The 27,229-nt window shown below is 41.1% G+C and overlaps 1 protein-coding gene across 1 annotated transcript in view; it reads right to left on the bottom strand.

Annotated features, from left to right (window-relative positions):
* Positions 1–7,335: 7,335 nt before the first annotated feature.
* The window catches only part of ITPKA (inositol-trisphosphate 3-kinase A), a 61,968-nt gene continuing 42,074 nt past the window's right edge, over positions 7,336–27,229 (bottom strand). Inside the window, exons 2-7 of the mRNA XM_075282892.1 lie at positions 24,320–24,410; positions 18,808–19,021; positions 12,567–12,771; positions 11,144–11,245; positions 10,688–10,759; positions 7,336–8,537 (exon numbers count right to left, since the gene is read on the bottom strand). Coding sequence (XP_075138993.1) covers positions 8,337–8,537; positions 10,688–10,759; positions 11,144–11,245; positions 12,567–12,771; positions 18,808–19,021; positions 24,320–24,410 — 885 coding nt within the window. The 3' untranslated portion in view covers positions 7,336–8,336. The remainder of the gene's footprint in view (positions 8,538–10,687; positions 10,760–11,143; positions 11,246–12,566; positions 12,772–18,807; positions 19,022–24,319; positions 24,411–27,229) is intronic.

Below are 27,229 nucleotides of genomic sequence, written 5' to 3'. Positions count from 1 at the left end.
TGCGTCTGACTGACAACTCTCTTCTGCAAATTATAGCTTTTGCTTCACAAACCAGCTACTGTAGTACTGACAAAACATGCTTTGTTTCCATGTATAGTCTTATAGTGGTGTCACCGACTTTATAGATGGTGAAACACGCAATAAAAGACACAACATCCCCAAAGATTTAATCAAGCAAGGTAGTATCGTGAGTGCAAAGCCTTCATAACACAGAGGAATACATTGTAATATCTAGGGTTATGCAGCACCCTACAATCCTATTTATTTCAAGATGCTTTATGATACTGATGGTCACATTGTGAAAATTCACCCTAGAAGCAATCGGCATCTGAAGAAAATTTTTTTCAACTGCAATCATATATAGGTATAGTATGAGCCCTACAGTACACAATCCAAAAAGTGGCCGTATGCACAGGAGCTAAAGAATGGGTTGTGGTGTGAAAGATAACTAGAGCTGGACAGGACCTGGGAACTTAGTAAGTACATGGCTACTGTAAATGCTGTTAGTGCAGTGTTTCCTCCTCCAGCTGGAAGGTATGGTATGAGCTAAAAGAGATCTAAGGGTTTGTTTACAAGGAGGAATTTAGAGCCGATATTGATACTGAGGCTAATCAGCATATAAACTCAAGGTGGGAAGCCGAAGCCGTGCTTTAAGTTTCCACCCTGGGTTCCACAGAGCAGAGGACTGTTTAAAATTCTCCAAATTCCTCCCACGTGAATGGTCCCTAAACTGATTACAGAACTTAAAAATGGGCATGTGCATTAGACTTAGAGGACCATTCACCACCTCGACAAACTCCAACTCTTTGCATCCTTCACTAGTTGCTCCTCCACTGATTCTGGTGCAGTTGGAAGTCTCTACTGTTCCTGAGCAATCATTGCTGCTCCTTTTAGCCCAATAATGCTCTCTAGTCAGATGGGAGTTCTTGGGTTAGCGCAGAAAGGACAGTAGGGAGAATAATTGTGCTGAAACTAGCAGAAATGATTACTGAGGAACAGTGGGGACTAGAGAAAAAACTCCAACTGCACCAAAAACAAGTGGAGTGGCACCTATAGAAGGATGAAAAGAGTTGGTGGAGGTGGTGAAAGGTCCTCTTCAGGCCTCATGCACATGACACCAAGGAACTCAGTGCTTATTTATTTCTCTTACTTACGTCAAGATTTGTCCACAGTGTTTTATAGACATTGTCAGTCTTTGTCCTATATAGGGCTCACATTCTAAGTTCCCTACCAGTATGTCTTTAGAGTTGAGGATGAAACTCATTGCAGATGTTGTATGTTCCTTATGTTGTCCAATGTTATCCATGGGAAAGAGGATAAATTGCTGATTGGTAGGGGTCTGACTGTTGAGACCCCCATCTATCCTGAGATCAATATCTTCAGGGGTACACCTACATTCACTTAGGGGTTTGGCTTCCTTGACCCATGCTGTAAGAAGCATTCCCAGTTCTTAGGATTGGTGGAGGATAAATAATTTTTGTGGGATAACCCCCTTAATGGAACATAGAATTATATGTTGATACTTAGTTACAATCGCTTCTAAAATCCTAAACTGCCTCCAATATGTATTGTATTGCATTTGGAACCAATTTACAAATCTGTTGACAGTCACATCCATAGCAGCTTAGCTGAGCTGAGTTAGGCTAGGTTCACACTTGCACTGTGCTCTCCGTTGTTCGTATCCACCATGTGACCCAAACGACAGTCTGCCCGCTAAAACAGAGGTTCCATAGACTATAATGCGGTCCACCAGTTTTATACTGAAACCAGCAGAGAGAAAAGTCCTCCATGCAGAACTTTTCTCTCTGACGACTTTCGGTGAAAACTGCAACAATGTTTCTAGCGGAGACTTTGGTGGAGATGTGAACAAAGCCTTAGTTATTTACCTGGTGTAGACATCACAAAATTCTAGCTCTGTGCAGACCATGAGCTCTCAGGAAATACTGGGAGATTTCAGCTCTGAAGCATGTAGGATTGTGAATGGAGCTGTGGACAATAAGACAAGCTGTAACTCAGGTTCAATATATTTATAAAGTTACTAAACTTTTCATATAGTTGAAGCATACATAACCTATAAAACCTATATTGCCTACCACAGATTGTTTGCTAAAGCTTCCTGTCACCTGTAATTCATACAATAGAGGCCGGTCATAGAAATAGACAGACATATATGAGTCTATTTATGCTGAAACTTTGGTAATTTATTAATACATGTACATCAGATATATATATGTTACTGGCGTTCTTACAATTTATGATACAGTTGCTGCAATTTAGTGTTTTCAACCCATATATAAATGTATGACCAGAGGTTACATATGTAATAAACACATCAATAGGTGCATTGTCTTGCAATATCAATATTGTTCTACCAACAAATCCTTTTTATTAAAATAAATGTTCTTTTATACAATGAATTAGCATTACAAGTTTTTATTTTACATCTCAGTTCTCATTTTTGAAGAAAATTATTTATCAAAAATGTTTTCCCATCTGTTCTGTGAAAAAATAGATAATATATTACATAACATTTTACAGGTTATCTCTTATCACAGTGCATTGCAAACCCTCAACGGACAGTTTTGTAGTAGATTTTCTGTTGCTTGGATGAAATAATGCTGCACGATAAAGATACTGATGCCCTGGATATACTCGGATCCTTGATCCCGTTGACAGCCACTGAAAAGTGATCTCTCACTGCAGGACTTATCAGTATGTATGGAATAATTGTAATCGCACGTACAAACCCTGGACTCATAGCCCAACTAAGGTCAGGATGGATTGTGTCCTCTGCAAGAAGTATATTTCTAAGTATACACAATAAAGGACACAATAGCACTTATGTTCTGCATACAAAATGCTTTATCGTGTGTAGTTCAAATTATAAAATAGACCTCAAAAATCTCAATTCCAATCTGTTTAAAAATATATATGATAAAAGGGAATGTTCCTGACCTTCTAAACTTCAGAGCTTAGCAAATCTAAAAGTGTGTACTTGTCCAGGACATCATTTTTCCCCCCGTTCTTGGCTGTGGCTCAAAAGAAAAAAACGGAGCAAAATCTGCAACAAAAAAAGCTGCGCTTACACAATGTGGGGCCTTAGCTTAAAGGGAAACTGCAAATATTCTATCTCCTGACGTGGCAGCAAATAACATTAGTTTAGGATTCTGAGAAGGAACCCGATTCCCCTCCAGAAATAATGAAAAAAGGTTTGTAGAACTTGATAAAGTGATGTGTGAGATTGTGATGTGTGTGATTGTGACGTGTGAGATTGTGATGTGTGTGATTGTGACGTGTGAGATTGTGACGTGTGCAATTGTGACGTGTGCGATTGTGACGTGTGCGATTGTGACGTGTGAGATTGTGACGTGTGTGATTGTGACGTGTGAGATTGTGACGTGTGAGATTGTGACGTGTGAGATTGTGACGTGTGTGATTGTGACGTGTGAGATTGTGATGTGGTGCCATTGCTGAAGCAGTTCAATACTTTGTGTATTATTACATGGTATTCACACAGCGATCCACAGGGAGATTACAATCCCTTCTCCTACCTTTAGATGTCTTCTCCACGCTTCCGTTCCGGTGATATGCACGGCTTTCACCGTATGCAAATGACTACGTTGCCTGGAGATTCTCCAGCGATGCCCTCCATCTACTTCTCGTGACTGCCTCTTCTCCGTGTCTTCAAGGGAAAGCGCCGACTGCGTGTGTGCGGTGGCCATTTTCCAATGGCCGAATGGACAATCGTGTAAGGGGCCACAGGAACATGGCTGCTGCACATGCGCAGTTGGCGCTTTTGGGTGAAGACGCGAAGAAGAGACAGTCACGAGAAGAAGATGGAGGGCTTCACTGGAGAATCTCCAGGCAACGTAGTCATTGTTGCTGGACAGTCTGCAGGCAGCATAGGGTCCGCCCCCAGTGCTGTCTGGAGACTCGTTTGTATACGGTGAAAACCGTGAATATCACCGGAATGGCGGTGCAGAGAAAACATCTAAAGGTAGGGAAGAATAGCCTTTCTTACAGCTATTCCGACGTGGTAGGCCTGAAAAAAAGGATTCTAATTATAGAATCCCTTTAATCCCGGGCTCCCAACATCGTCATCCTGTCCCATGAATAGATCAGTAATTTATTAGACACAAAGTCAAAGCTATAACTCCCAGAGACTTTCATGGGGATAGCTTTTGTATTTTCTCTGTACACATGGAATGAAATAACTGCATTACTTATTATATCACACACTGGATCTTCTACTGTAAAGAAGAAACAGAATGGTCATGTCAATAACTAAATATGAATGTCTGCCATCTCCCATACAAGTAGACAGCAGAAACTGCAAAACCGATACCGTAATGGAAAAGAAGTGTGTAGCAGTACATTATGTGATGTTACATGGGCGCCGTAGCCTAATCTCTTTCTTTCCAATACATCTGTGACTGCTCTGACCAGCAAATAGTTAATATAAGACAAACTAATAACTTCTATCAGTGCCCTCCACAAGGACAGATCATGTAGATATGCGTCCACAGGCTGTATCCAACGATAACATCTTTATGTAAATGTCAATGTCATCTTAAAGATAGCTTATACTTATCCATCTGAGACGTGTACTCACGTCCTTACAAACATCATACTGCCTCAGTATACAAACCTATTGGGTGGCACGTGCTTCAGAAATACAGGGCAATGTGCCCATTGCCTTACCCATGTCATAATGGGATTACAACTTCACCCATATATCAACAGAAGTTACTACATGAATTAGTTACTACAGAAATTGTACAAATTTAAAAAAAAATTGCAGTGTTCCCCCCGCCATAAACAACACCACATCTGTCCACAGGTTGCGGGTGGTATAGCCGCCCAGTCCTAATCACTTTAATGGAGCTAGAGCTGCAATACTAGACACCATCCATATGGACAGATATTGTGCTGTTTCAGAAAGGAAGCCGCCATGTTTTTCTAATCCTGGACAACTCCTTCAACGTGGGCCAAACCCGACAATTTTGGTGAGGAAGAATAGTTAGTAGGACAAGCGAGTATTCCTCTATTAGCTATTGAGGGTTTATGCCCACTTTTAGTCCACACAGTTGTATTTTACATTTTATTGGGATGGGGCTTTAGCTCTATGTACGTATACATAAATAATGGGAGACACTATACAATATATACAGATTCTATAGTTGCAATAGCTGTAATTCTGACCTATGATAAATAGGCCTCACTATATATGCAGTAGGGCTAGGTTCACACTAGCCCTCAAACTATGTTTGGGGGTTTCCGTCCCCAATTCCGTTTGAAAAATTTGGAGAGAAAAATCCTGCAAGCAAGGAAACCAGGTGGAAACCCAGCGGACCCCATTACAGCCTATGGGGTCCGTCGGTTTCTGAGGGTAACTACTTTTTAAGCGGATTAGGTTTCCATTCTTTGGGTCCCCAAGCGGACCCGAACGCTAGTGTGAACCAAGCATAAGTGGTAAATGTATGTGTATACATGTAGTAGTATGTATGTACAGTAGTATTATCTGTGATACCTGCAAACATGTCAGTATAAAAATATAACAAATAATGCCAATATACAGCAATGTAATTAATAGAACACTCCAGGCAAAACGTATACACTGTGTTATGTGTAGTACAGCCCCTGAGGGAGAGGGGCATAACATAAGGATTTTCAAGAACTACAAAAGGAGAATCCATGTGTTATTCATTGCCCCTTTAGGCTCTGTACAATGAAGTGTATTAGTGTTTCTTTAACGGGAAGAGGTAAATTAAGGAAAATGGGCATTTACCGCATAGGGGTGTGTTTTGCCTTCCTCTGTGTCAACACTGAACTTGATGGGATATTCTGAACATTACTGTCTATATAACTAAGCATATACACTTAACACATGGATACTATATAGTATCACTACATGAGACATTTACAGCTGAAATGTAACTGGAAAGAAAAGTTGGATAAAAGATAAAATGACATCATTATGCTCTCTATAAAAGTATGTAACATCAGCATAGTATGCCGGCCTTCAGTACATACAGTGGACCTTGATGCAAAGGTCAAATAAAATATAAAATAAACTTATTAAAGTAAAGTGATTTCTGAGATCTGAGAGCAAGACATGAGATCAGAGTAAATCCTTACAGGACTCCTAGGAGAGACCATAAGAGTCCTGGCTTATCCCGCCCCCACACAGTGATTGACAGCTCTCCCTCTATCATTGTATGTACATAGAAGGCTGTGAATCGGTGTGAGTGAGCGGGTAAAGCAAGACTCAACTTTCCTAATCCTGTAACTCTTTACTCTTCATATTCAGAAATCCTTCTCTCAGCCTCCACAACAACAGAAATCATCAGACAGGTTCTCCATCAGTGGAGCAGTGCTCTCTATTTTCATACAGCCTTCAATGACTTATTGGGGTACATGCATTTCTGGACTCCCTGTGAGCTCCAAACATTAAAAACGCTAAGACTGGCATATGATATGTCACTTTTAACAAACGGCATATGTACGCCATAGTCCCACCTCTCACCACCATACCCCTTGCAATTGTGTGTACTGTAGACATTGTATGATACGTAGATATGGGATGCAGAGAAAGCACACCAGGGTCACCAATGGTCTGACATCATGCCCACAAGCTTTTAGGGTTAGGAGGTGATGGACAAAATGTGCAATTTTTCCCATGGAAACGGAAAATACAATATGCTCACTTATACGTTCTGCGCATTAGCATCAAACAAAAGGATGTATTATGCTACAATGAACAATTAGAAATTAACACAGCAACTTGGCAACTGTGAAAGAAGCTGTTTTGTCCAGAAATCTCATCTGCTTTATATAGTATTGTTAAATGTGAGAGAGCACAATGACCAGGAGGTTCACTGCTTGACTATAGAGAGCCCTTCACATGTATGCGGGCAACTCACTTTCTATAGTGTTTCCTACACTATAGCTAAAATAAACTAACAAGAGACATCTGTATTATAGACTTTGTCTTTATAAGACAATATATTGTTGAGCTTTCAATAGTTATTGGCCCAATGTTAATTTCGCTATAGCTTCTGACCCCCTCGTCCTATGCACAGGCACACTCGGCTCAGCCAGGAGTGAATGTGTTACAATGAGGGGCGAGGGGAGTAAGCGGCTGCCAGGCACTTCTGGAGGGGATTATCTTCTCAGAGAACAACTTCTGAAGTCAAACACCCAGTTATATCTAGGCCGGCATTCCCGTAGATATAATGGTAACAGAAAGTCCGCGGAGGAAAACTCTGGGAACTTTCTGTTTAAAGCGCCGCGGGAAGAACCGTGATGTGTTCCCGCAGCGCTTTAGCACTGCGTATCGTCCTGTGGGGCCTTAGCCTTATACAGATTTATATGGGGGAATGGCTGTGAATTTAATCTGTTGCATTATATTGCACAGTTGTGCCACAAGGGGCTGTGCCATTGCAGACACATCTTCTATCCACAGCATAGGGGATAAGTGTCAGTTTGCTAGGGGTCTGACCGGAGCTTCATTCACTTCTATGGGGCTGCTGGAGATTGCAGTGGATAAGAATCTGTAATGGCACATCCCCTCTGACATAACTGTCAGGTAAAAGTTGTTTAGCTAGTGGCAATTACGTGTACTTATGGAGTGACGTGTACCTAAGGATTGCCCTCCCCCAAAAAAATTCCAAAACAAAAGATCCTCAATTTTGCTGCGTTTGTAGAGCTATGGACGTCCGCACATGTCCATACTACTGGCAAATCCATCAATACCCGCTTGTGTATGGGCACATGAAAATATTTTCTCAGGTTGACAAAACTTCAAGTTACATAGCTATTATTTGATACTACATTGAAGATTTCCATTAACTTAGAATATTTTATAGTTTTTCCTTTTGAGCAACCCACATAGTAGTCCCTAGAAAATCATTAGTGTAACTGGTAGGCACGTCAAAGCCATTACATATACGGGTCCACCATCTATGTGCAGGATAGACTCAATGGCACGGCATAATCGCTGGTATAAGAGCATCTATTCAGGTCATATTATATGTTGGAAAAGTCTGATGAGATCACCAATAATTCAGTGCTGTAGGGAAGGTGTCATCCAAAAGTAAGGTTTTGGAAAGATCATTACAGATTACTGTACAGAGTACCCAGAAGTCATGGTATATCAATAATCTATACCAAACACATGTATGGAGAGGCTGTATATTAAAAGCATTGTGATTCTTGTATTAAAATCTTCTCCAGTTCCATCACCAGCAGATAAAATCCATCTCCAATAGTAAACAGCATTAAAATAAATGTATAATCCTAATGTAGTGGTCGGGAGAGTCGCTGAGGAATCCTCATCAAGACGCAATGCTGGATAAGATTTCAATTAGATTATCAAATCCATAGAGATAACCGTCTTCTCGGTTCCCCTCTTGCCAGGGAATACGGTGGTTCAGAGTGTGTTCCTCTGGCAGTGGTGTTGTTTTCCCAAAATCTATAAGCCATACATTACACTTGCCTTTCTTGTCATGTACAAACAGCAAGGAGCTTCCAATTACCTGGAAGAAAGCAGAGATTTATTTTAGTTTTACAAATAGAAGACTCGTGAACATATGAGAACTATATATTCCTGGTGGGTGAATTGCTTCTATAGTCTTCAATAGGGAGGCTGGCTGAAAATGAGGTTATTTATCCCGAAACGTGGAAAATTACATAAAAAGAAATTCAGGTACATTGTGTTTGTTCCATAAAATTGACTTCACGCATAGAACAATTTAATATAGTATATGGAGAGGCTAGGAATGCAGTTATCGCTGCAGGCCTACAAAGGCTACATGCTAATACTTGCTGGAAAGGTCCGGAAATAAGAAAGCAGCAGCAGAAGAACAACTCAGTGCAATCTGCTGTTTCAGTGGCAGGGTGAGGACTCGGGCAGGTGGAGTTCGGGATCACACAAAACATTATATGCAGGTTGATGGATTAAAAAAATAAACCATTGAAAACTATACTCTGCATTAAACGGGAACCAGGTTCCCCTAAACCAGCAGCGGGTTCTTATGTTTCAGGGCCCTAAACCTTGTCCTCAGCCTATTTCACTCCTCCGTTTGTCCGTTTTCAGATATTAAGCTCTGAAGAGAAGAGTTAAGACGTAACTTTTAGCAACCTCCAATGCATGCATCGTGTGCAGCTAAAGCCAAGGAGAGAACACATCGTGCTTCAGTGCACAGGCGCAGTGAAGTGAGGTGTACTGTAGCCAGTGTCAACTTTGCTAGGTGCATAGGCAAAGATTTACAGGAGATCAGTCAAAACCCTTCCTTGGCAGTAAAAATCTTCTGAAAAATATGCAAATGAAACAGCAAGTGAAACAGAAGTTTAGAAGTTGGTTTAGAGGAACCAACCCTGGGAAACTCCATCCTCATTGGGATTTCAGTTTATTGTATATAACAAAACAGATAAACAGAAAATCCCAAAGCGATTTCCTAATGTTTTTGGAAATCGCAGCACTTCTGCTGCACGTAGGTTTCTGCAATGTGCGTATGGGGTTTGCTAGAATCCCATCTACTTTGCAGCGACTGTAAAAAAACAGTGGCGTTTACGCCACAAGGGGCCCCGGCCTTAGATGGTTTCTGATACACTGTAAGGGTATGTTCCGGGTATGACTTTTCTGTGCAGCTAGCTGCAAAGGGATGCCGATGCAGTGCATCGTGTGTTGTGTTACCTACACAATAATAAAATAGACCCTTTTGTTAACCACTTCCGAACCGCCCATAGACTTTAAACGTCCAGGAAGTGGTTGCCTAGTTCTGACAGGACGTACCAGTACATCTAATCAGAACACAGCAGCTGCACGAAGATCGTGCAGCTGCTGAAGCTGCGAGTTGGCAGGTTTATTTCCCTTCCCTGCCTTCTCGATCACTGTGTATACAGCATTCAATCAGCGTTGTATACACGGCTATGGGCGCCGCCATGATGCGGTCGCCATGATGCGGCCGCCCTCTGACCTGGCGGTCACGTGATCAGCCAGGCTCAGTGTCTTACAAGAGCTGCTGGGTCCTACACCCCACCCGCGACGACACCATACAAAATAAAAATTACCGTAACGGAGAGGAAAAACTATTTTATAAAGTTTTTCAGTAGCACTTTGCGTTATTAAATATAAAAAAAATAATAAAGTGAAAACCAGACACAATTTCCCTCCTATTATGTTTATATTTTCCCGGATATAAAAAAAATTAAAACACATTCGAAAATAAAAACAACATAAAAATAAAGCCCTATGTGTCCCCGAAAAAAGACGCAAAAATTAGTAGAATGAGATGTACGAGAAAAATGTTACAGCCCTCAAAACCACACATACAAAAAAAAAACCGAAAATGTGTCTGGCCCTGGACCACAAATTGTCCCAGTACTGAAGTGGTTAAGTACTGTCCACATGTGTGATACCTATGCATAATAAGTGTAGTAACCTCCAGAGTCATCAAGGACATGGACATGAATATTGTTAAGTACCAGATTTCCTGTTGACATATGAATACATACATACCTTTGTCATTAAAGGGGTTGTCCAGAATTAGACATAGCTGCTTTCTTCCACAAACAGCTTAACACCTTGTGAATTTCTACTGACTTTATACACAGTACATGGATTTATAGTAACCTTTATAGCCCAAGTGCAAACATTGACGAGGCCTGTATAGAATCAGCTCACCTCATGACGTCTGAAGAAGTCTGAAGACTCCACAACAGTTCTTATTTCATGTAATCTCGTCAGATACTTCTTCTGCAGGAAATAATAAGAAAAATGATTGGAATCAGTGGAAAATCTAATATGCCTCAAGACATTACTTTATAGTAGACAATGTTCAACTTTACTTGTCTCTCAATATTAAAGTGGCATTCCAGCCAAACAACAAGTACGACTTATTCACAGGACAGATGATGAATGATGGCCGAGGTCCAGCCGCTGGGACCCCAAATAATCAAACTTTCATTGAGCAGTTTCAGCACCTCCCACAGAGTTGTATGGAGCAGCTGTGTGTATGCCTGACCATATGAAGGGTTGGAGGACTGAAGTACCCCATTGTGATGATCATCTGAGGGCCACAGAGATTAGTCCTCCACTTATGGGTAGATTTTTACGCAGTAACTTCTCCAGTCTACATACCAAGATCATAATGTTCCCATCAATAAATCCAAGGAAGGCATTGTGGACTTGGTCCCGAGTTTTTGTTGTTTTGAAGTTCGTGTTGCATGTCCCATCACCTTTCTAAAAAATAAAGAAATAGTATATTTAGTATTTTTTCACAAAATAACAAACCTAAGAAAACTGAAGCAACAGATACCAACTAGTGCCCATTTATGCAGGCAGATAATGCCCAGAACAAGTGGTGGTCAATGAATTAGAAAGCACTCTTTTAAAGGGATTGTCCAGTATTCAGCAAGTAAATGTTATTATTATTATTATTATTATGTGTATAATAAAAAGCTATATACAATTTTCCAATATACTTCCAGTATCAATACCTCACAGTTTTCTAGATCTCTGCTTGATGTCAATCTTTGTTTACTTCAAGTGAATAAAAATCAGTCCATAGTCATGTGATATACGGTCCCTGGTCATGTGATATACAGTCCATGGTCATGTAATATACAGTCCATGGTCATGTGATATACAGTCCATGGTCATGTGAAATACGGTCCATGGTCATGTGATGTACACAAAGGTGCACAGCTCGTTACAGACACAGCAGAGTAATCAGACATCTGCCTGGTAATGAGTGTGCTCATCACATGACCATAGACTAATTTTTCTATATAATATTATTGAGCTTTTCAGACTTGGTGATGGGCACTCTCTAAAGGGTGTTTCTGGGACCATTTTATTGATGGCCTATCCTAAGGATACATAATCAATGAGTGATGTCACCCTGGCCCCCTTCCAATCAGATCTTTAAAGAGGTCGAATCACTGGCCCCCCCCTCACAGTGTAGATGACATCTCGCTCATAGGTCACATGGTACATCAGTAACTCAGCCTTATTCAAGTCTATGGTGTTTGCTGCAATACCAGGCACAGAACTTACAGTATGTACCATGCTGCGCCTGGTACTCACCCAAACACTCAGGCTTCTTCGACCAGCTGATCTGAGGCATGCAGGGTGACAGGAGCTAGTATACAATAAAAAAAAATCCTGGAAAACTCCTTTAAATAATATTCTCATGAAACAGATTTATATCACGTCCAAAGGATATACCATACAGAACAGGGGGCCCCAAGCCTCAGTTCCAACTGGTCAGAGTGAATCGAGAGGTGGCTACACAAATGTGACTCCTTCCATTCTCACCTACTGGAGTTTGAGCAACAGACAAGTATACATGACTCTTCATGAACCTCTCAAAGAAGTGAATGAAGTAAGCCACACGTGCAGCCACCTCTCCAGTACCTGTACCCATTGATGGAAATTGGTGCTGGTTCCAGGGAAAGACTCCTATTATCAGACATGTATTACATACCATTTGGACTTGCCACCAAAATTAACCCTTTGACCCATAGAATTCTACCTTACAGTTTAAGAATTGCAAAATTACCTTAATACCCTCAATTCTAAAGCCCAAAGTTGATGTTGAGCTAATAGTCTCTCTCCATTGCATGTATCTGGGTTTGGTGACTGCTTGTTGAGCGCTCTCCTCCTCTGTAGGTGCACGAGAGTCCACCTCAATCATCTTCTTGTACATGTCTTTCCTAAGCTTGGGCTTCCCACGGGCCTTTGTCAACTCTTCTTCCAAATACGTCCTTTATATGAAGAAGATATACATATATTACAAAGAACAAACAAAGAATACAAAACAGACCAAACACATCACATAGGCATACTTATGTCCTTTTTGTCCCCTACATAGGGATTTCACAAATTTTGACACCAGGTCACCTGTTATGGCATCCATTATTGACTCTAACACTTCTGCTTCTCCACCACAAACTTCCTGTTACACAAATCCTATTGAGCATCTTTGGAAGTAGCAGAAACATGTCGTCTGGAAAAGACCCCCTTCAAACCCGAGACAACCGGAGCAGTTTGCTCATGAGGAGGGGGCCAAAATTCCTGTTAAGAGGGGCAGAAATCTCATTGACAGTTACAGGAATCGGCTGATCGCAGCGATTAACTCAAAAGGTTGTGCAACAAAATATTAAGTTAAGGGAACCATCATTTCCATCAAGGACTGTTTCATGAGTTTTATTTTTTTTTAATTCTGTTGACTCGAGAAGCAATGTCTGACTTTCATTTGTTCATTTTCATAGAATTTTTAATTTATTATTACTTAATTTAGTAATTTTTTATTACTGTTGTCAGATTCAAGTTACTTCTTTGACCATTGTGGGTTTTTCTTTCTTTAAACGAGGGCGACCAACAATTTTGTCCACGTGTGTACATGAAGAATTGGAGAGGGTGTGAATGCAGGAAAAGTCATGGCCGCTGGTGTGATCTGTAAATATTACTCGTAGTCACATTTGTGACAACCATAAAGAAGTCTATGCAGTGTAAAATGGCTTAGGAATGTATTCACCATGTTTTTTTATACTAATATGATAGAACGACTTCTTTTATGGACCAGTGAGTATTGTGATTCTTGCACACCTCTGCTTTAGCCAAGTTAAATGCGCTAACCCAATTACTGTAATAAAAATATAAATATATATTGACGCGTATAATCCACATAACTTCTTTAAGCTCTTATATAATGGACCATAGAAATGTCCCTCTTACTGCTTTATCAACAGACTGGGACCAAAATCTTCAGAAGGATTGGCAAGGAGAAGCGCTCACCCAATTGGATAACGATATGTTTATTAAGGCATGACGCGTTTCAGGCACTTAGGCCCTTTATCAAGTGCAATAAATCACCTTAAAAATAAGTACAACATAATAACATACAGACAAAAGGAACATCATCTAAAATTTAAGCAGTAGACAACAATTAAGCTGGTCAACAATGTAAAATCACACAAAGTTTTTCACAAAGTTTTTTTTTTTTTTCCCCACAAAAAACGTTTTGTATATACCTTATAAAAACCCTAAATCACAATATAAAATATAAATTTATAAAACTGTAATATGTTGCCATATGAATAAAAAGACCCTGCATGGCCATAATAACAATGCTAAAATAATAATATATCACTAGGAGGTAATCCCCACAAGTTCCTATAGGACGTGGAGGTCCACAGGATTAAAGAATTAGGTCCAACAATAATAATATGAAACCGCTCTACAAATAAAATCATAGGTCCATTAATAGAAAGAAGATGGCTTACCTTCCCAGAGCAGCTGGGAGTCTTAGTGGTTCCGAGTTCAGGCTCTATTATTTAGCAGCCCGAGAGGCAGAAGCCACATCACGCGGCAAGACATACAGCTCACTGCACGTGTAAAGACACGGCGGCGTCTGGATAGAAAACATTACGCATGCGTGAGATTCCCGAGCCGCGCATGCTCAGTTAGACTCACTCCGAGCTGTAACAGGCGGCTATGACCGCTGAAAGCTTTACCAGAAGGCATTGCAATGTGCTATATGCTAATTAGGTAGTGGGAAAATGGCAATATGTATTAAAAGGATGAAATCAATAGCTAAGTGTGTTACAAATGTGTTAACAAAGATAAAAGAGGGGGCAGAGGGGGAAAGGGAATACGAACTCTGCAATAGAAGTAATAACAATAATGATAAATAATGATACTAAGCTCATTCCCCAAGAAACAGTTGAGGCCATGTGTATATAAATACACACGGCCTCAACTGTTTCTTGGGGAATGAGCTTAGTATCATTATTTATCATTATTGTTATTACTTCTTTTGCAGAGTTCGTATTCCCTTTCCCCCTCTGCCCCCTCTTTTATCTTTGTTAACACATTTGTTAACACATATAGCACATTGCAATGCCTTCTGGTAAAGCTTTCAGCGGTCATAGCCGCCTGTTACAGCCCAGAGTGAGTCTAACTGAGCATGCGCGGCTCGGGAATCTCACGCATGCGTAATGTTTTCTATCCAGACGCCGCCGTGTCTTTACACGTGCAGTGAGCTGTATGTCTTGCCGCGTGATGTGGCTTCTGCCTCTCGGGCTGCTAAATAATAGAGCCTGAACTCGGAACCACTAAGACTCCCAGCTGCTCTGGGAAGGTAAGCCATCTTCTTTCTATTAATGGACCTATGATTTTATTTGTAGAGCGGTTTCATATTATTATTGTTGGACCTAATTCTTTAATCCTGTGGACCTCCACGTCCTATAGGAACTTGTGGGGATTACCTCCTAGTGATATATTATTATTTTAGCATTGTTATTACGGCCATGCAGGGTCTTTTTATTCATATGGAAACATATTACAGTTTTATAAATTTATATTTTATATTGTGATTTAGGGTTTTTATAAGGTATATACAAAACGTTTTTTGTGGGGAAAAAAAAAAAAAAAAAAACTTTGTGAAAAACTTTGTGTGATTTTACATTGTTGACCAGCTTAATTGTTGTCTACTGCTTAAATTTTAGATGATGTTCCTTTTGTCTGTATGTTATTATGTTGTACTTATTTTTAAGGTGATTTATTGCACTTGATAAAGGGCCTAAGTGCCTGAAACGCGTCGTGCCTTAATAAACATATCGTTATCCAATTGGGTGAGCGCTTCTCCTTGCCAATCCTTCTGAAGATTTTGGTCCCAGTCTGTTGATGCCTCTACGTCCCAGTGACGTTTCTTTCAGCTGCTTCCCTCTTGGTTTCTAACATCTTTTGAACTGTTGGGGTTGTTGTGTCCTACACAACCCCCTAAGGTGAGCAGCTTCCCATTTGCTTACCTTTACTCATACTTGTGCTGAATTTACTACACTAGGGTCGGCTCGGTGTCGTATTTTTTCTTTTTCTCTTGTTCTTACTGCTTTATATCTCACCTCACAACTGAGGCTATAATCACATCTACGTTGCTGTGTCCCTTGTTCTGGTCAAATGGAGGACCAGAACAACGAACATACGGACTGTTGAAACAGCAGTGCTTGGAAGATCCCACTGACTATAATGGGATCCACAGAGTGTCCATTCTGTTAAACTGAATGCGCTGGCAAAAAAGTTGGACTTGCAGAACTTTTTTGTCTGGCGATTTTTGATGGACGCAGATGTGAACCCAGCCGTACTGAGAGTAAAAAGTAATTTAAAAGATTAAATAAAAAGAAAGAAATAAAAAGGAAAAGGCCTGAAGCAAAAACACTGTAAAACATGATACATCTTACATACAACCACTTGTTCATGCATGGAACAGTGGTCTATATACACAAATGGGAAGCTACAATGTAAAGTAAAGCAATGAAATGTGATCCTATAACAGTAACTGTGCTAGGGTGTGTACCGTTTTTATACATAATACCCACTGCTGCAACTTGGGCACAAAAGTGGAAATTTGGAGTCAATCTGCTTATTCTACTGTCATCTACCATCTCTAGTCAACCCAAAGCTTTATAGCATCAGGTGAACCTGAACTTTTTGGGGTTAGGCACTCACAAATTACTATTTGTTTCTTCATAGCCTGGGGTATAATAAACAAAGGGTCAGGGAAGGTGATTAAACATTACAAACAATGTTCTTCACTTTCCCAGGGCTCCATCACCTGTCCCCTTCCTTCCTCCTCTTCTGGTCTACTGAATGACGTCACGGTCACGACACTTGCAAGGTTTGTCCTACAAATACTCACCTCCAGTAGACTCTGCACCCCACAACCATGATTAACTGTATTGACAGATTGTAATGTACTTGCTGTTAGGACCCCTTGCAGTCCCAAGATACAACCCATTTGACGCTTAATATAAACTGCCCCTGACAGTGACCTCTTCACTTCTTACCAAACATAGCATTGTATGTTGCATAGTGTCTGTGCTTGGTATTGCAGCTTAATCCTATTCATTTGAATAGGAATGAGTTGCAGTATATCCATATTTCCAGTGAATGTGACGTCATCACTAACCACTGTGGCCTCTTCAAACAAGCTCATGGTGTCGCTTCCTCAATGAACTGATGTTACTGACCTATACTAAGGATAAGTCACCAGTATCACAGCCCTGGAAAACCCCTTTAATTAAGGATAGCATTTCATTCATGTAATATAAAAGAAGTATTTACCAGAAGTTAATAGGTCCTAATGAAACATTGTATTTAGGTCACATTAGGTCACCTTCCCTATGCCAGCTAATAACCTCTACGTCAACAATGATTCCTGTTTCACCACAGTTATTAAAGTTAATGTGTATTAGCAAATAGTAACTTGGGAAAGTCATAAAATAAAATAGTTACTAGTCCATACTGGGTGTTCTCCTCCTACGCCCGGACTACCAACATCTAATCATCAGATTCTTAATGAATCATCTTATTATCGGCTGCGCTGACAAACTAATGGTAAGATATGATCAGACAACTATCAACCATCTGGCAATGCTGAAATGGGGTGACCAAACTGGAGCCTCTGCAAAATCATCCTACAAAAAAACAGTATATTACATCTATAGGTCTGTACTCCTAGAAGCCAAAGCAAAATGCTGTGCTATGTTACCACTAAAACTATCCCCCAGACAACTTGTGACAGATTCGCTTCACATTGAGGTTTTCTTTGCTCACCCAGTACCATCATACTTCCTATTTCTCACAAGAACTAACCTTAAAAAAATCCCTCTTGTAGATGAAAGAGAAAGTAAAAGTATGATAGAAAATGAACCTTGAAGTGTTTGGTTTCCTTTTGTCAGATCTTACTATAAGCAAGGACTGATGAGACCTGTTCTTTAACCCTTTCACACCTGCAAATCTGGAATCAAAATCTAAGGTCTTATTTTACTATGTGCATTGTTGTCCCCAGCCAACTTACACTTTTATAGCACCACAAAGAAGAATTCTCGCCCAACCTGCCTATACCAAGACATTTTCTCAAAGGCATTGTACAATTCTGTCACCTGTTGTCAGAAAACTATAAAGTATTTGAAGACGTCAGGAAACTAAGAGCTTGGACATGTCAGAGCCTCAGTGATCAGGTATCCATCTCCTATTCTGTGGTTAAGGAATATATGTTGCTGGGCTAGGGCCACACGTAAAGGATATCCCAATAAGCTGCCGAAATTGGTCTTAGCAGCACTGCAATGGATGTAAACCATGTCACAGGTCAGCCTATGATCTACTTATTGCTATGGACACTTCTAAGAAAAACATCCAGGAGGACAGAAGCAAGTGTGCTATAACTAGAATTACTGATCAGGACTTTAATGGTGTAAGGGTAAGTTCACACAGGGTTTTTTGGTCAGAATTTTAAGGCCGTATCCGCCTCGAAATCCTGACCAAAAAGACGGCTCCCATTGAAATGAATGGGAACCGAGATGTTCATACTTTCAGGCGGATTTGCCTCGCGACATCCGCCTGCAGACACTCCCTCCCGACTATGCCCAGTCATTTGGGCCTAATCCGGAGCGGAGTGCGCGACTGGATATCAGTGCAGTGCACCGGCATTCATTCGCGGCTACCCGCGAAGGCCGCCTCAGGTTCCAGACCAAAAAACCCTGTGTGAACTTACCCTAATGCTGTCATTCCAAATCATCACCAAATCAGCCAAAAAAAAGAAAACGGAGCCATTACTTGCCCTGTAACCCTTGGTACAGTTACTATGGAGATTCTGTCCATGGCAGATAATATATTATTCATTTCTAGTCTCTAAAATGTCATTGTGTGGACATGGGTAGGATACAGAAAATAAGAATTTGGTACTTACAAGTTAAAAAAATGTACACCACTGAAAAGCTACACTTTCTGACACCCACCTGACGCCCATCTTGCAGTCCATGACACAAGGCTCATCAAAGTTATTTAGGAGGTCGTCTAGCTGGATATACGTTTCCCCGTCTCTTTCTGTCACCCCATGGAAAGTGGGAACACAAGCGGCAAGAGGATCCTTCATCAGTAACTCGAAACAATTCTTCTCATTTTCAGAGTAGCGTTTTAGAATCGTCCCCCCGGCAGCGGCTTTGAAGCTTCCTGAAAATACAAAGACAATATCATTATACTACGTGTCCAACATACCCCAACAAACATCTACTTATCTCCTAAATAAGAAGCGAGAGGTGGAGGAGCAATTACAATACTATATGAGAAGATTACTATATATGTGAACCGCTAAAATACAGTGTAGCCTCTTCTAACTCATCACTATAAAAATGGTATTCCAGTTGTTAAATACTAATGGTCTCCGGCTTTTACCAGAGGCTGTCAGGATTTTATTTGTGAAGGGCTAAGCCACAAGTCCCCGACCAATCATCATATTGATTTAATAGTCACAGATGTGTCACCCATTATGTTGTAATGAATGCCAATGTCTTCTTTCTTCCCAGATTGACAGACCCTCTCTGATCAAACACTGATACCGTATGCTAAGGCCAGCCATCAATATTTTACTCACCGGCATTACGAGCGCTCCCATTGAAGTGAATGGGAAGTGTTCGGGAGCCGTCCGCTGCGCTCGCGTGTACGGCTGTGAATGAGTATTTTTACAAGCCCGGCGTAACTCCGTGTGCATGCAGCCTTATATAGATTTGTGAAATGAAGAGAACTATAACCTTGTAACTTGTTGGCTAAAATCCATGTGCTTTCTATAATCTAGGGAAGGGGTCCTCAAACTGCGGCCCGCGGGCCACATGCGGCCCGCCAAGCACTTCTGTCTGGCCCTGCCGACAACGCCGGCAGGCGTGCATTTATAATGAAGCTCCTGGGGATCTCGGGCCAGGCCATGGAGCGCACTTCACTTTACCTATTGGAGGGCACCGCTCCCGATGTCTGTGCGACCTGCTCTGCCTCCGGCCCACTGTTTAAAAAGTTTGAGGACCCCTGATAGGGAGTGGTCCTATTCATACAAGGAAGACCACCCACTGGACTCCTAAGCATAGAAAGGGCACACATTTCAATCAATAATTTACAAGTTATAATGATTTGTTTTCCCACAAAACTTTATAGTGTATCAATCCTCTGAGCTTCTCCTGCTCTATGCCATGATGCTGATAGGTAGCATTTTTTATTGTGGAAGAACTTACATGTTAACTGTGTGACCCAAAATTCACCTGATTTTAATAAGTTTTTTATATACACAGAATTGTCATTATATACTGGTATATCTGGAGAATATAGTTACTGGTATATCGCCTGTACAAGTCTCTGGATCACAGAATTAGCAATAACTTTATGTCATTTTCGAATTGTAAACATTGCTCTTACAGGGATAAACTAATACTATTCTGCTGAGCGACTGGATCTCACATTTTCTCTGGTTTCCCTCCACACCCACCCACTACCGTCTGTTACCGAGCTCCACAAAACAAACTATAGTAAAGCAGTATGTATCTGCTGATGGGGAAGAAATGTTTCTTTCTCACACATGTGCAAGTTATGGGAACACTATTGATTATTTAAGTATTCTGTAACGCAACTATAAATGCAGAGGTTTACCTAAAGAGAACCTATAATTCTGATTCTGGCAGAGCTGGTATTTTGTTTCTAGCGATCCTGAGCAATTGGTGCTGTTAGTTTCAGCAACCAATATTCTAATAAAGCTCTCTATGGTCAGGTAGGCAGTGCTGGACTGGAGAAGATAAGCCAGGGACCGCCCATCTGACAGCACAGAGTCTAATTAGCATATTGGGTACTGAAACTAATTTCTCAGGAAGGGTGGGAGCTAAAGTAAAAATTCGAACTATGCCATAATAAGTAGAGCAGCGCCTATTAAAATGTACAAAAAGATGGAGGTGGTGACAGGTCCCCTTTAAAGGAACACTAAAGCTTGGGAAAGAAAACAATAGAAGTAACTGGGAGATAAACTTGCCCCAGTGTTTGGCAGCCTGCAGAAAGTTCTGCTTGCTCCTGAAACAGAAGTCAGGGCTGTTAATCTCCTGCTGACCTGCTCAGGTTGCCTGGAGGACAACTTAGAGAGCCTGGCTTGGTCAAGGGGGTGGGAATTTTTGTCTCAGTGCAGACAGAGCAGAGGGGAGGCTCCTGCTGAAGCCAGTTGTCTTAGGCTCGGTTCACATCTGCATTCGGTACTCGGTACATCTGCATTCGGGGAGTGCTACTTGAATTACTTTTCTCTCCGTATGATTTGTGTGGACAAGGACGCCATTACAGTCTATAGGGTCTTTCTTAGCTCACTGCTTTTTAATGCATTCGCTATTCCATTCAGGTGGTCTCCAAGCGGACTCCCTGAACAAAATGCCGAACGCAGATGTAAACCAGGCTTTACAGCCAAACACAAGGTTTTGAGGAGAAAGAGGAGACAGGACTGTGTTTTAGTTGGAATACCAAACTGATTTGATTTGGAGTCTCAAATCAAAGGAAGAAACTGAGGAAGGACTTGAGATTTTGTAGTGGATTTGCTTTATTTTGTGCTCGTTTAAAGCAATGTGTAAATTTGCATGTTGTTTTTAAGGCCTTGGAGCACTAATAGATGAAATTCTCTTTTACTGACGTACAAGTCTGTATGGAACAGGTAGCCTAGATAGAAGATAAAGCAGGTCTGACACGAGGCCTATTCTGGCGAGTAGCACATTACATGTCTGCTTAGATGTGCTGAGATTGCTTATCCTTTCTATCCAATTGCAAAAAATAAAAGATTAACAGCGTCTGGCATCTTTCTCCATCTTTTCAGCATTAAAACATTTCTTTTCATTCTGGACCTGCTTGCTCCTCTATCAGCTTTATAGATAAGTGCGTTGTTGTTAACCACTGCATTTTACTATATGGACTTGAGATCTCAGTAAGGATTTCAGTTCCCTTTCTGGTAACAGCACCAGTCTTGTCATGTGGCCAGTACCGCATTTCAGCCCTATAGAACAGGGAAGGGGACAGTGGCTGGCATCAAAACTGCAATACTTCCGATTTTTTTTTCCCTATAGACACTAAGTCATCATTCTTTTCTATCTCTTTTAATATGGTTTAATGTAAGGCTTAGGTAATGTGCTGATATCTGACAATAGGTTCTCTTTAATGGGAACCTGTAAGTGATGTCAGGCTGCTATAACTATGGGCAACATGAAGTCCCAACCTCATTGCAAAACATGGGGTTTTACTCTAAACCACTAGGGTATTTTAGAAAAGAAACACACAGTTAACAGGTTCATGAAAAGGGTTTACTAGGTAATGTTTCCCCTTTTTGGCTTCATAGGTATCCTTCTAGTAGAGGGTGTGCCAGTTGCAAACATGGATGCAGTCAGTGCTGCATTTAAAGGGAGTCTGTCAGCAGGACCCAGCATAGATGGATGGGTTAGGGTTACCTGACTCAAATAGTGTTTCCCGCTTGTGAATCGCTGCCTATTTTGCTGAGACACTGCCGTTTTAGTCAATATGCAGATGAGCTCTTTGAACAATGGAGGCATTGATGCTTACCATTTGGAGCAACAACAGCACCCCTGTTGCTCCAATATGCATATTGACAGAATAAAATCAATATCTTGTAAATGGAGGCAACTTACCTATCTGCAGTGAATGGCTTCTGGTACCTTTAGATAAGTGAAAGCACTGACTGCCAGGCTTTTCCTTGCTACTGGCTGTGCAGTTCTGCAGGTTACAATGAAGTCAGTAATAAGGGAAAGCCCATGAAGCATTCGTCCATTTGCTTACTTAAGTGAAACCATTGGTGGATCCCGCAATGACTGTGACGCAGTTAGAATAGCAGCAGCCTAAGCCTATAGGAAGGAAGGGTTGGAATAAGGATTGAACACATTGTTCTGTCCTTGAGCAGGGTCACGTATACTGTTATTTTTAATGTCGCACTTTTTAATCTTATAATTGGCATCTGATGTTTTTATTCTTTATTGTAGATTAACTGCCTTGGTTTCCCAAGCAAGACAAGAGTAAATCATTAACTACCAGCCAAGGTTAGAGCCACGAAATTGCCAGGTGTTCCCCAATGCTTTTCATCTATAAGAAACCACAAGAGCTGAGTATAGGAGGGAGCAGCACAATGACAACACGGGTGGATGGGCCTGAAGGGTGTCACTGAAGCTTCTAGAGGCTTTCGGGTAACAGAGTACAATCTGACAAGCACTGTCTGGGTTAAGGTGGCTTTTGCTAATCTTATCAATGAAATAACGTATTTTCACATGAGAACTGGTGTGGGTAACGTCACAGCAGACGGAATACTCCAGCTGGTATTGCGCAGTATCTCTTATCGTCCTCAGCCTGCCTATACTGTGCATAGCCACTGTTTATGGAAGGAAATTCCCTGACTATAGAACACACAATGCTTTAGATACAGTGTAGCGTAATAGTTGTAATAGAAGTTGTTAAACTGCAACACATTAATGTGTGACCTGGAAAAAAACCACAAAGACAATGACAAAACTGGAAACCTAGGCAAGAAATGGCAGATGAAACGTATCTTTGACAAATAATGTAACTACAGTATTAACAAGAAGGAAACAAGTGCAACTCACTAACAATATTATATCAAATAAATGTTTGTCTGCAAAGAGGCTATATCTATGCAATGAAGCTACCAATCCACAAGGGGGAACACCTCCTGTTAAGGCCAGTTACAGACGACCATGCTGCAACCCGTCGGCCGTGACTTTATAGCACGGGCAGCACATGTGGATGTCCCCTGTGTGCCGCCCGTGCTTCCTTGGTACCTTTCATTAAATGAATAGGAGTCATGGAAGCAAGGGCTGCAAAACAGGACAAGAATAGGATCTGTTCTATATTTTGCGGCCTGGGGGTGTCAGCCCGCACATGGGACTGTGAAATTCACGGTCATGTGTACGGGCCCATAGAAAAGAATGGGTCAGTGTGCTATCTGTGAAATACAAGGATAGCACACTGACCACAGCACGGTCGTCTGGAAAGGGCCTAAGGCTGGGAACGCACAGGGAGAGTTCGCAGTGGGTTAGTCACATGTACAGGAGCAGTGTAGTAGATATGAAGAAAAATATTTGCAGCACAAAGTGTCTTATACTGCAGGTCTTCAATCCATAATTTCAATTACTGTTGCAGATTTGGCAGAGGTTTTCACGCGCGTAAAATGGAACCCATTGAAATCAATGGGAGTCTTTTTTTCAGCGCTGATTTTTATGCGAGTTATTGTGCCAGAATCAGCGCCGCGTTACACCGTGTGAATGCACCGCTACAATGCAAAGAGAATCGAAGCTGCTTTTTTTTATGCAGAGTTGCAGAAATGACACACAAAAAAGTTGTGCTGATTGCTACCTAGGAGTGCTGAAAGAATATTCTGGACACATATTTATAATTCCGGTTGGTTTTGTAATGTTACCTTGAATATGTCTCCAGCACACTCACCTGTATGGCCAGCAAGCTGCACCCAGCGTCTCTTGAAAGGGCTAATAACAGGAATGTTCACAATGGTTCTGATCTTCTGCCAAGATTTGTTCTGTAAGCAAAAGGGAGACAACTAAGAGTTATGTAATAGAACACAAGAGAAAAATAATGTGATACTATAGTAAGAAAAAAGTACACTCAGTGGCAAAAAGAAATGTGATTTTCAGTCTTTGGCTATGTTCACATCATGCAGAGTCTGGACATGTGTGCCAGGACATTATGGTGGTATATACAATGAACAAGTCAATATAAAACCCAACAAACACAGAATGTCCTTTTGGCGTGTACCAAAGTTGTTATTTTGTATGGGAAAATGCAGGGACCTATAGATGACGCAGGCTATTGTAAAGTATACAGTGCCCTTTATTTGGGTCCAGCACATATTTAGCCAGTTATAAATAGAGCTCTGCACGAAAAGTAAGGATGAAATCCAATTTTAGAAAACACTCCCAAATAAAGCTTCCTGTACTATCACAAATGTCATTATATTCCTATAAAAGATAGAATTCAAAGGGGACCGTTCACCACCCGTTTCCACTATAAGGCTAAGGCCCCACTGGGCGGAAAAGCAGCGCTAAAGTACTGTGGGAAGAACCACAGCGTGAATGCATTGCAGCTCTTCCTGCAGCGCTGTCAACAGAAAGTTCACAGAGTTTTCCTCCACGGACTTTCTGTTACAATTATATCTATAGGAAATACGTTTCCGTAGATATAATTGACATACTGTGATTTTCAAAAGCGCAACGGTTTTGGAAATCGCAGCGAGTCCGCTGACTGCTGAGAAAATGGGGGAATTTTGTCTCCCTTTCTGAAGGGAGAGGTGGTTAGGCAGTGTGTGCACCACTCCATTCATTTCAATCGAAGGGCTGGAAATAGCCAAGTGCTGCCCTACGACTATATCTGACATACCCACCGAAATGTTATAAAAATATGTTATAACTGAATATAAATATCCCATGTCTGTTATACAGTATATCTGGCTGTGGTGACCATGTGTTGGCTACTAGAGGGAGACCACTGTGAAGACCTACAGAGGACCAGGGAAGCACCGCCACTGAGGCAGCAGAAGAGTGCCAAGGTGTTCCCCTTCTTGTTATTTTATTGTGTGGCCTTAGGGTTGGACAACCCTTATATTCTGCTGTAGAATAAACATCTGTACAACTTAATAGAGCCAGGCAAACTGGATTACATGAATAAACAATGTTGCACAAACATGATATAACCATTAGACCTGACAACGTGCACATAATCCGCACTCCCTGCTGTGACTCACGTTCCTGTGCACGCTGCTAGAGATCCCCAGCAGAAAGTCGTCTTGACCTTTACAATATAAAGTATTATACATGAGAATGTACACATTGTACTTCTGCATTTGGGTATGTATAGCGATTGTAGCATTTGTAGTCTTGTAAGTGAAATCTCATTTTCTTATTGAAATTTTTTTTACGGAACTCCTTCCTCTTTTAACAATGTTTTGATGACACATGGTACATCCCAGCAGTCATGACACTGAGCATGGGATAGTCCATCAGTGACGTTATAGCTATAGAAAGACCTCTACTTACTGTAAATACTAAAAAGCCACCTGATCACGGGCACAAATATACCGTAATAGTGGTTATGTAAGGATAGGGAAGTATGTACTTTATGAAAGAGTCCTAGGACAGTTTATGAAGCTGTTGCAATCTGATGTACGGAAAGTCTGTATGAATATTAAGCCATGTAATATGTTAGTAAATAAAAGTGCAGTCCTATACATTTCTATGGGCTCCCACACACACGTGTCAAGGCCATAGACGGGGTCCGTATATTATCAAGCATGGTCTATTGCATTGGCACAGACCTGTGCAGAGAATCATACAGAATCTGTGATGGCGGATGACTTTACAGATGCAATGTGAATTGCGGATCAGTATGTGTGTACTGTAAATCTACTACGCTCGTAGTAGTTTTTGGTAATGTTTTCCATTTTCCATGATATTATCTACATATTTTTTTAAAATTCTAAAAAATTCCTTGTAATTCCAACTGCCGCCGCAAAGCCTAAAATACTTATACTTCTATCTTTTGCTCAATCCACTCCTGCCTTTAGCTCAAAAAACTGCAACAAAAAAAGCTGCATTTCTGCAACATGTGGCCTTAGCCTTATGCTTGGTTCACATCTGCGTTTGGTATTCCGTTTGGAGAGTCTGCATGGGGACCCCCCGAACGGACTACCGAATGCATTTGCAAGCGGTGTGCAGTGAAAGCACACGGACCCCATAAACTATAATGGGGTCCGTGTGCTGGCCCGCACGAATCATGGTGAACTACTTTCCTGTCCGCATGTTCCCTGCAGAGATCTGGCGGTAAGCACATGGACCCCATTATAGTCTATGGTGATCCGTGTGCTTACACTGCACACTGCTTGCAAATGTGTTCGGTATTCCATTTGGGGGCAGACTCCCCCGAATGGAATACCAACGCAGATGTGAACGAGGCCTTAAAGATTTTTGTGACCTCTCTGATCTGGTTTTGAATTTGTCACCAGTCATCTGAAGTGCGGCAAGTCATTGCCAAAGTGCGGCTATTCCCTCAATGTCCTTTCTAAATAGCTGGATGACTGAAATCCTAAAGCTTTTGAGTTAGATCAAAGAAAGTAGAGAGTGGCTGGAAATATGGAACCCATGGGTTAGGAATCTTAACAATGCAGATAGGTTAAAATATCATTACTAGGGAAACATTGTAAAAGACGAGAATTTTTTACCCCAAGGGCACGGGTGAAGCGGGAGGGTGTAGGGGTTTCCATACATTAACCTCTTCATACCATATCAAAGACCCAAAATTAATAACCCATTGTTAGGATAGCTCATTGCTTTGAGATCGTCGTGG

The sequence above is a fragment of the Leptodactylus fuscus genome, chromosome 7 (genome assembly GCF_031893055.1).
Source record: "Leptodactylus fuscus isolate aLepFus1 chromosome 7, aLepFus1.hap2, whole genome shotgun sequence".
Classification (NCBI taxonomy): domain Eukaryota; kingdom Metazoa; phylum Chordata; class Amphibia; order Anura; family Leptodactylidae; genus Leptodactylus; species Leptodactylus fuscus.
Note: the sequence above shows the minus strand (reverse complement) of the source record. Positions and strands in the feature narration are given on the sequence as shown.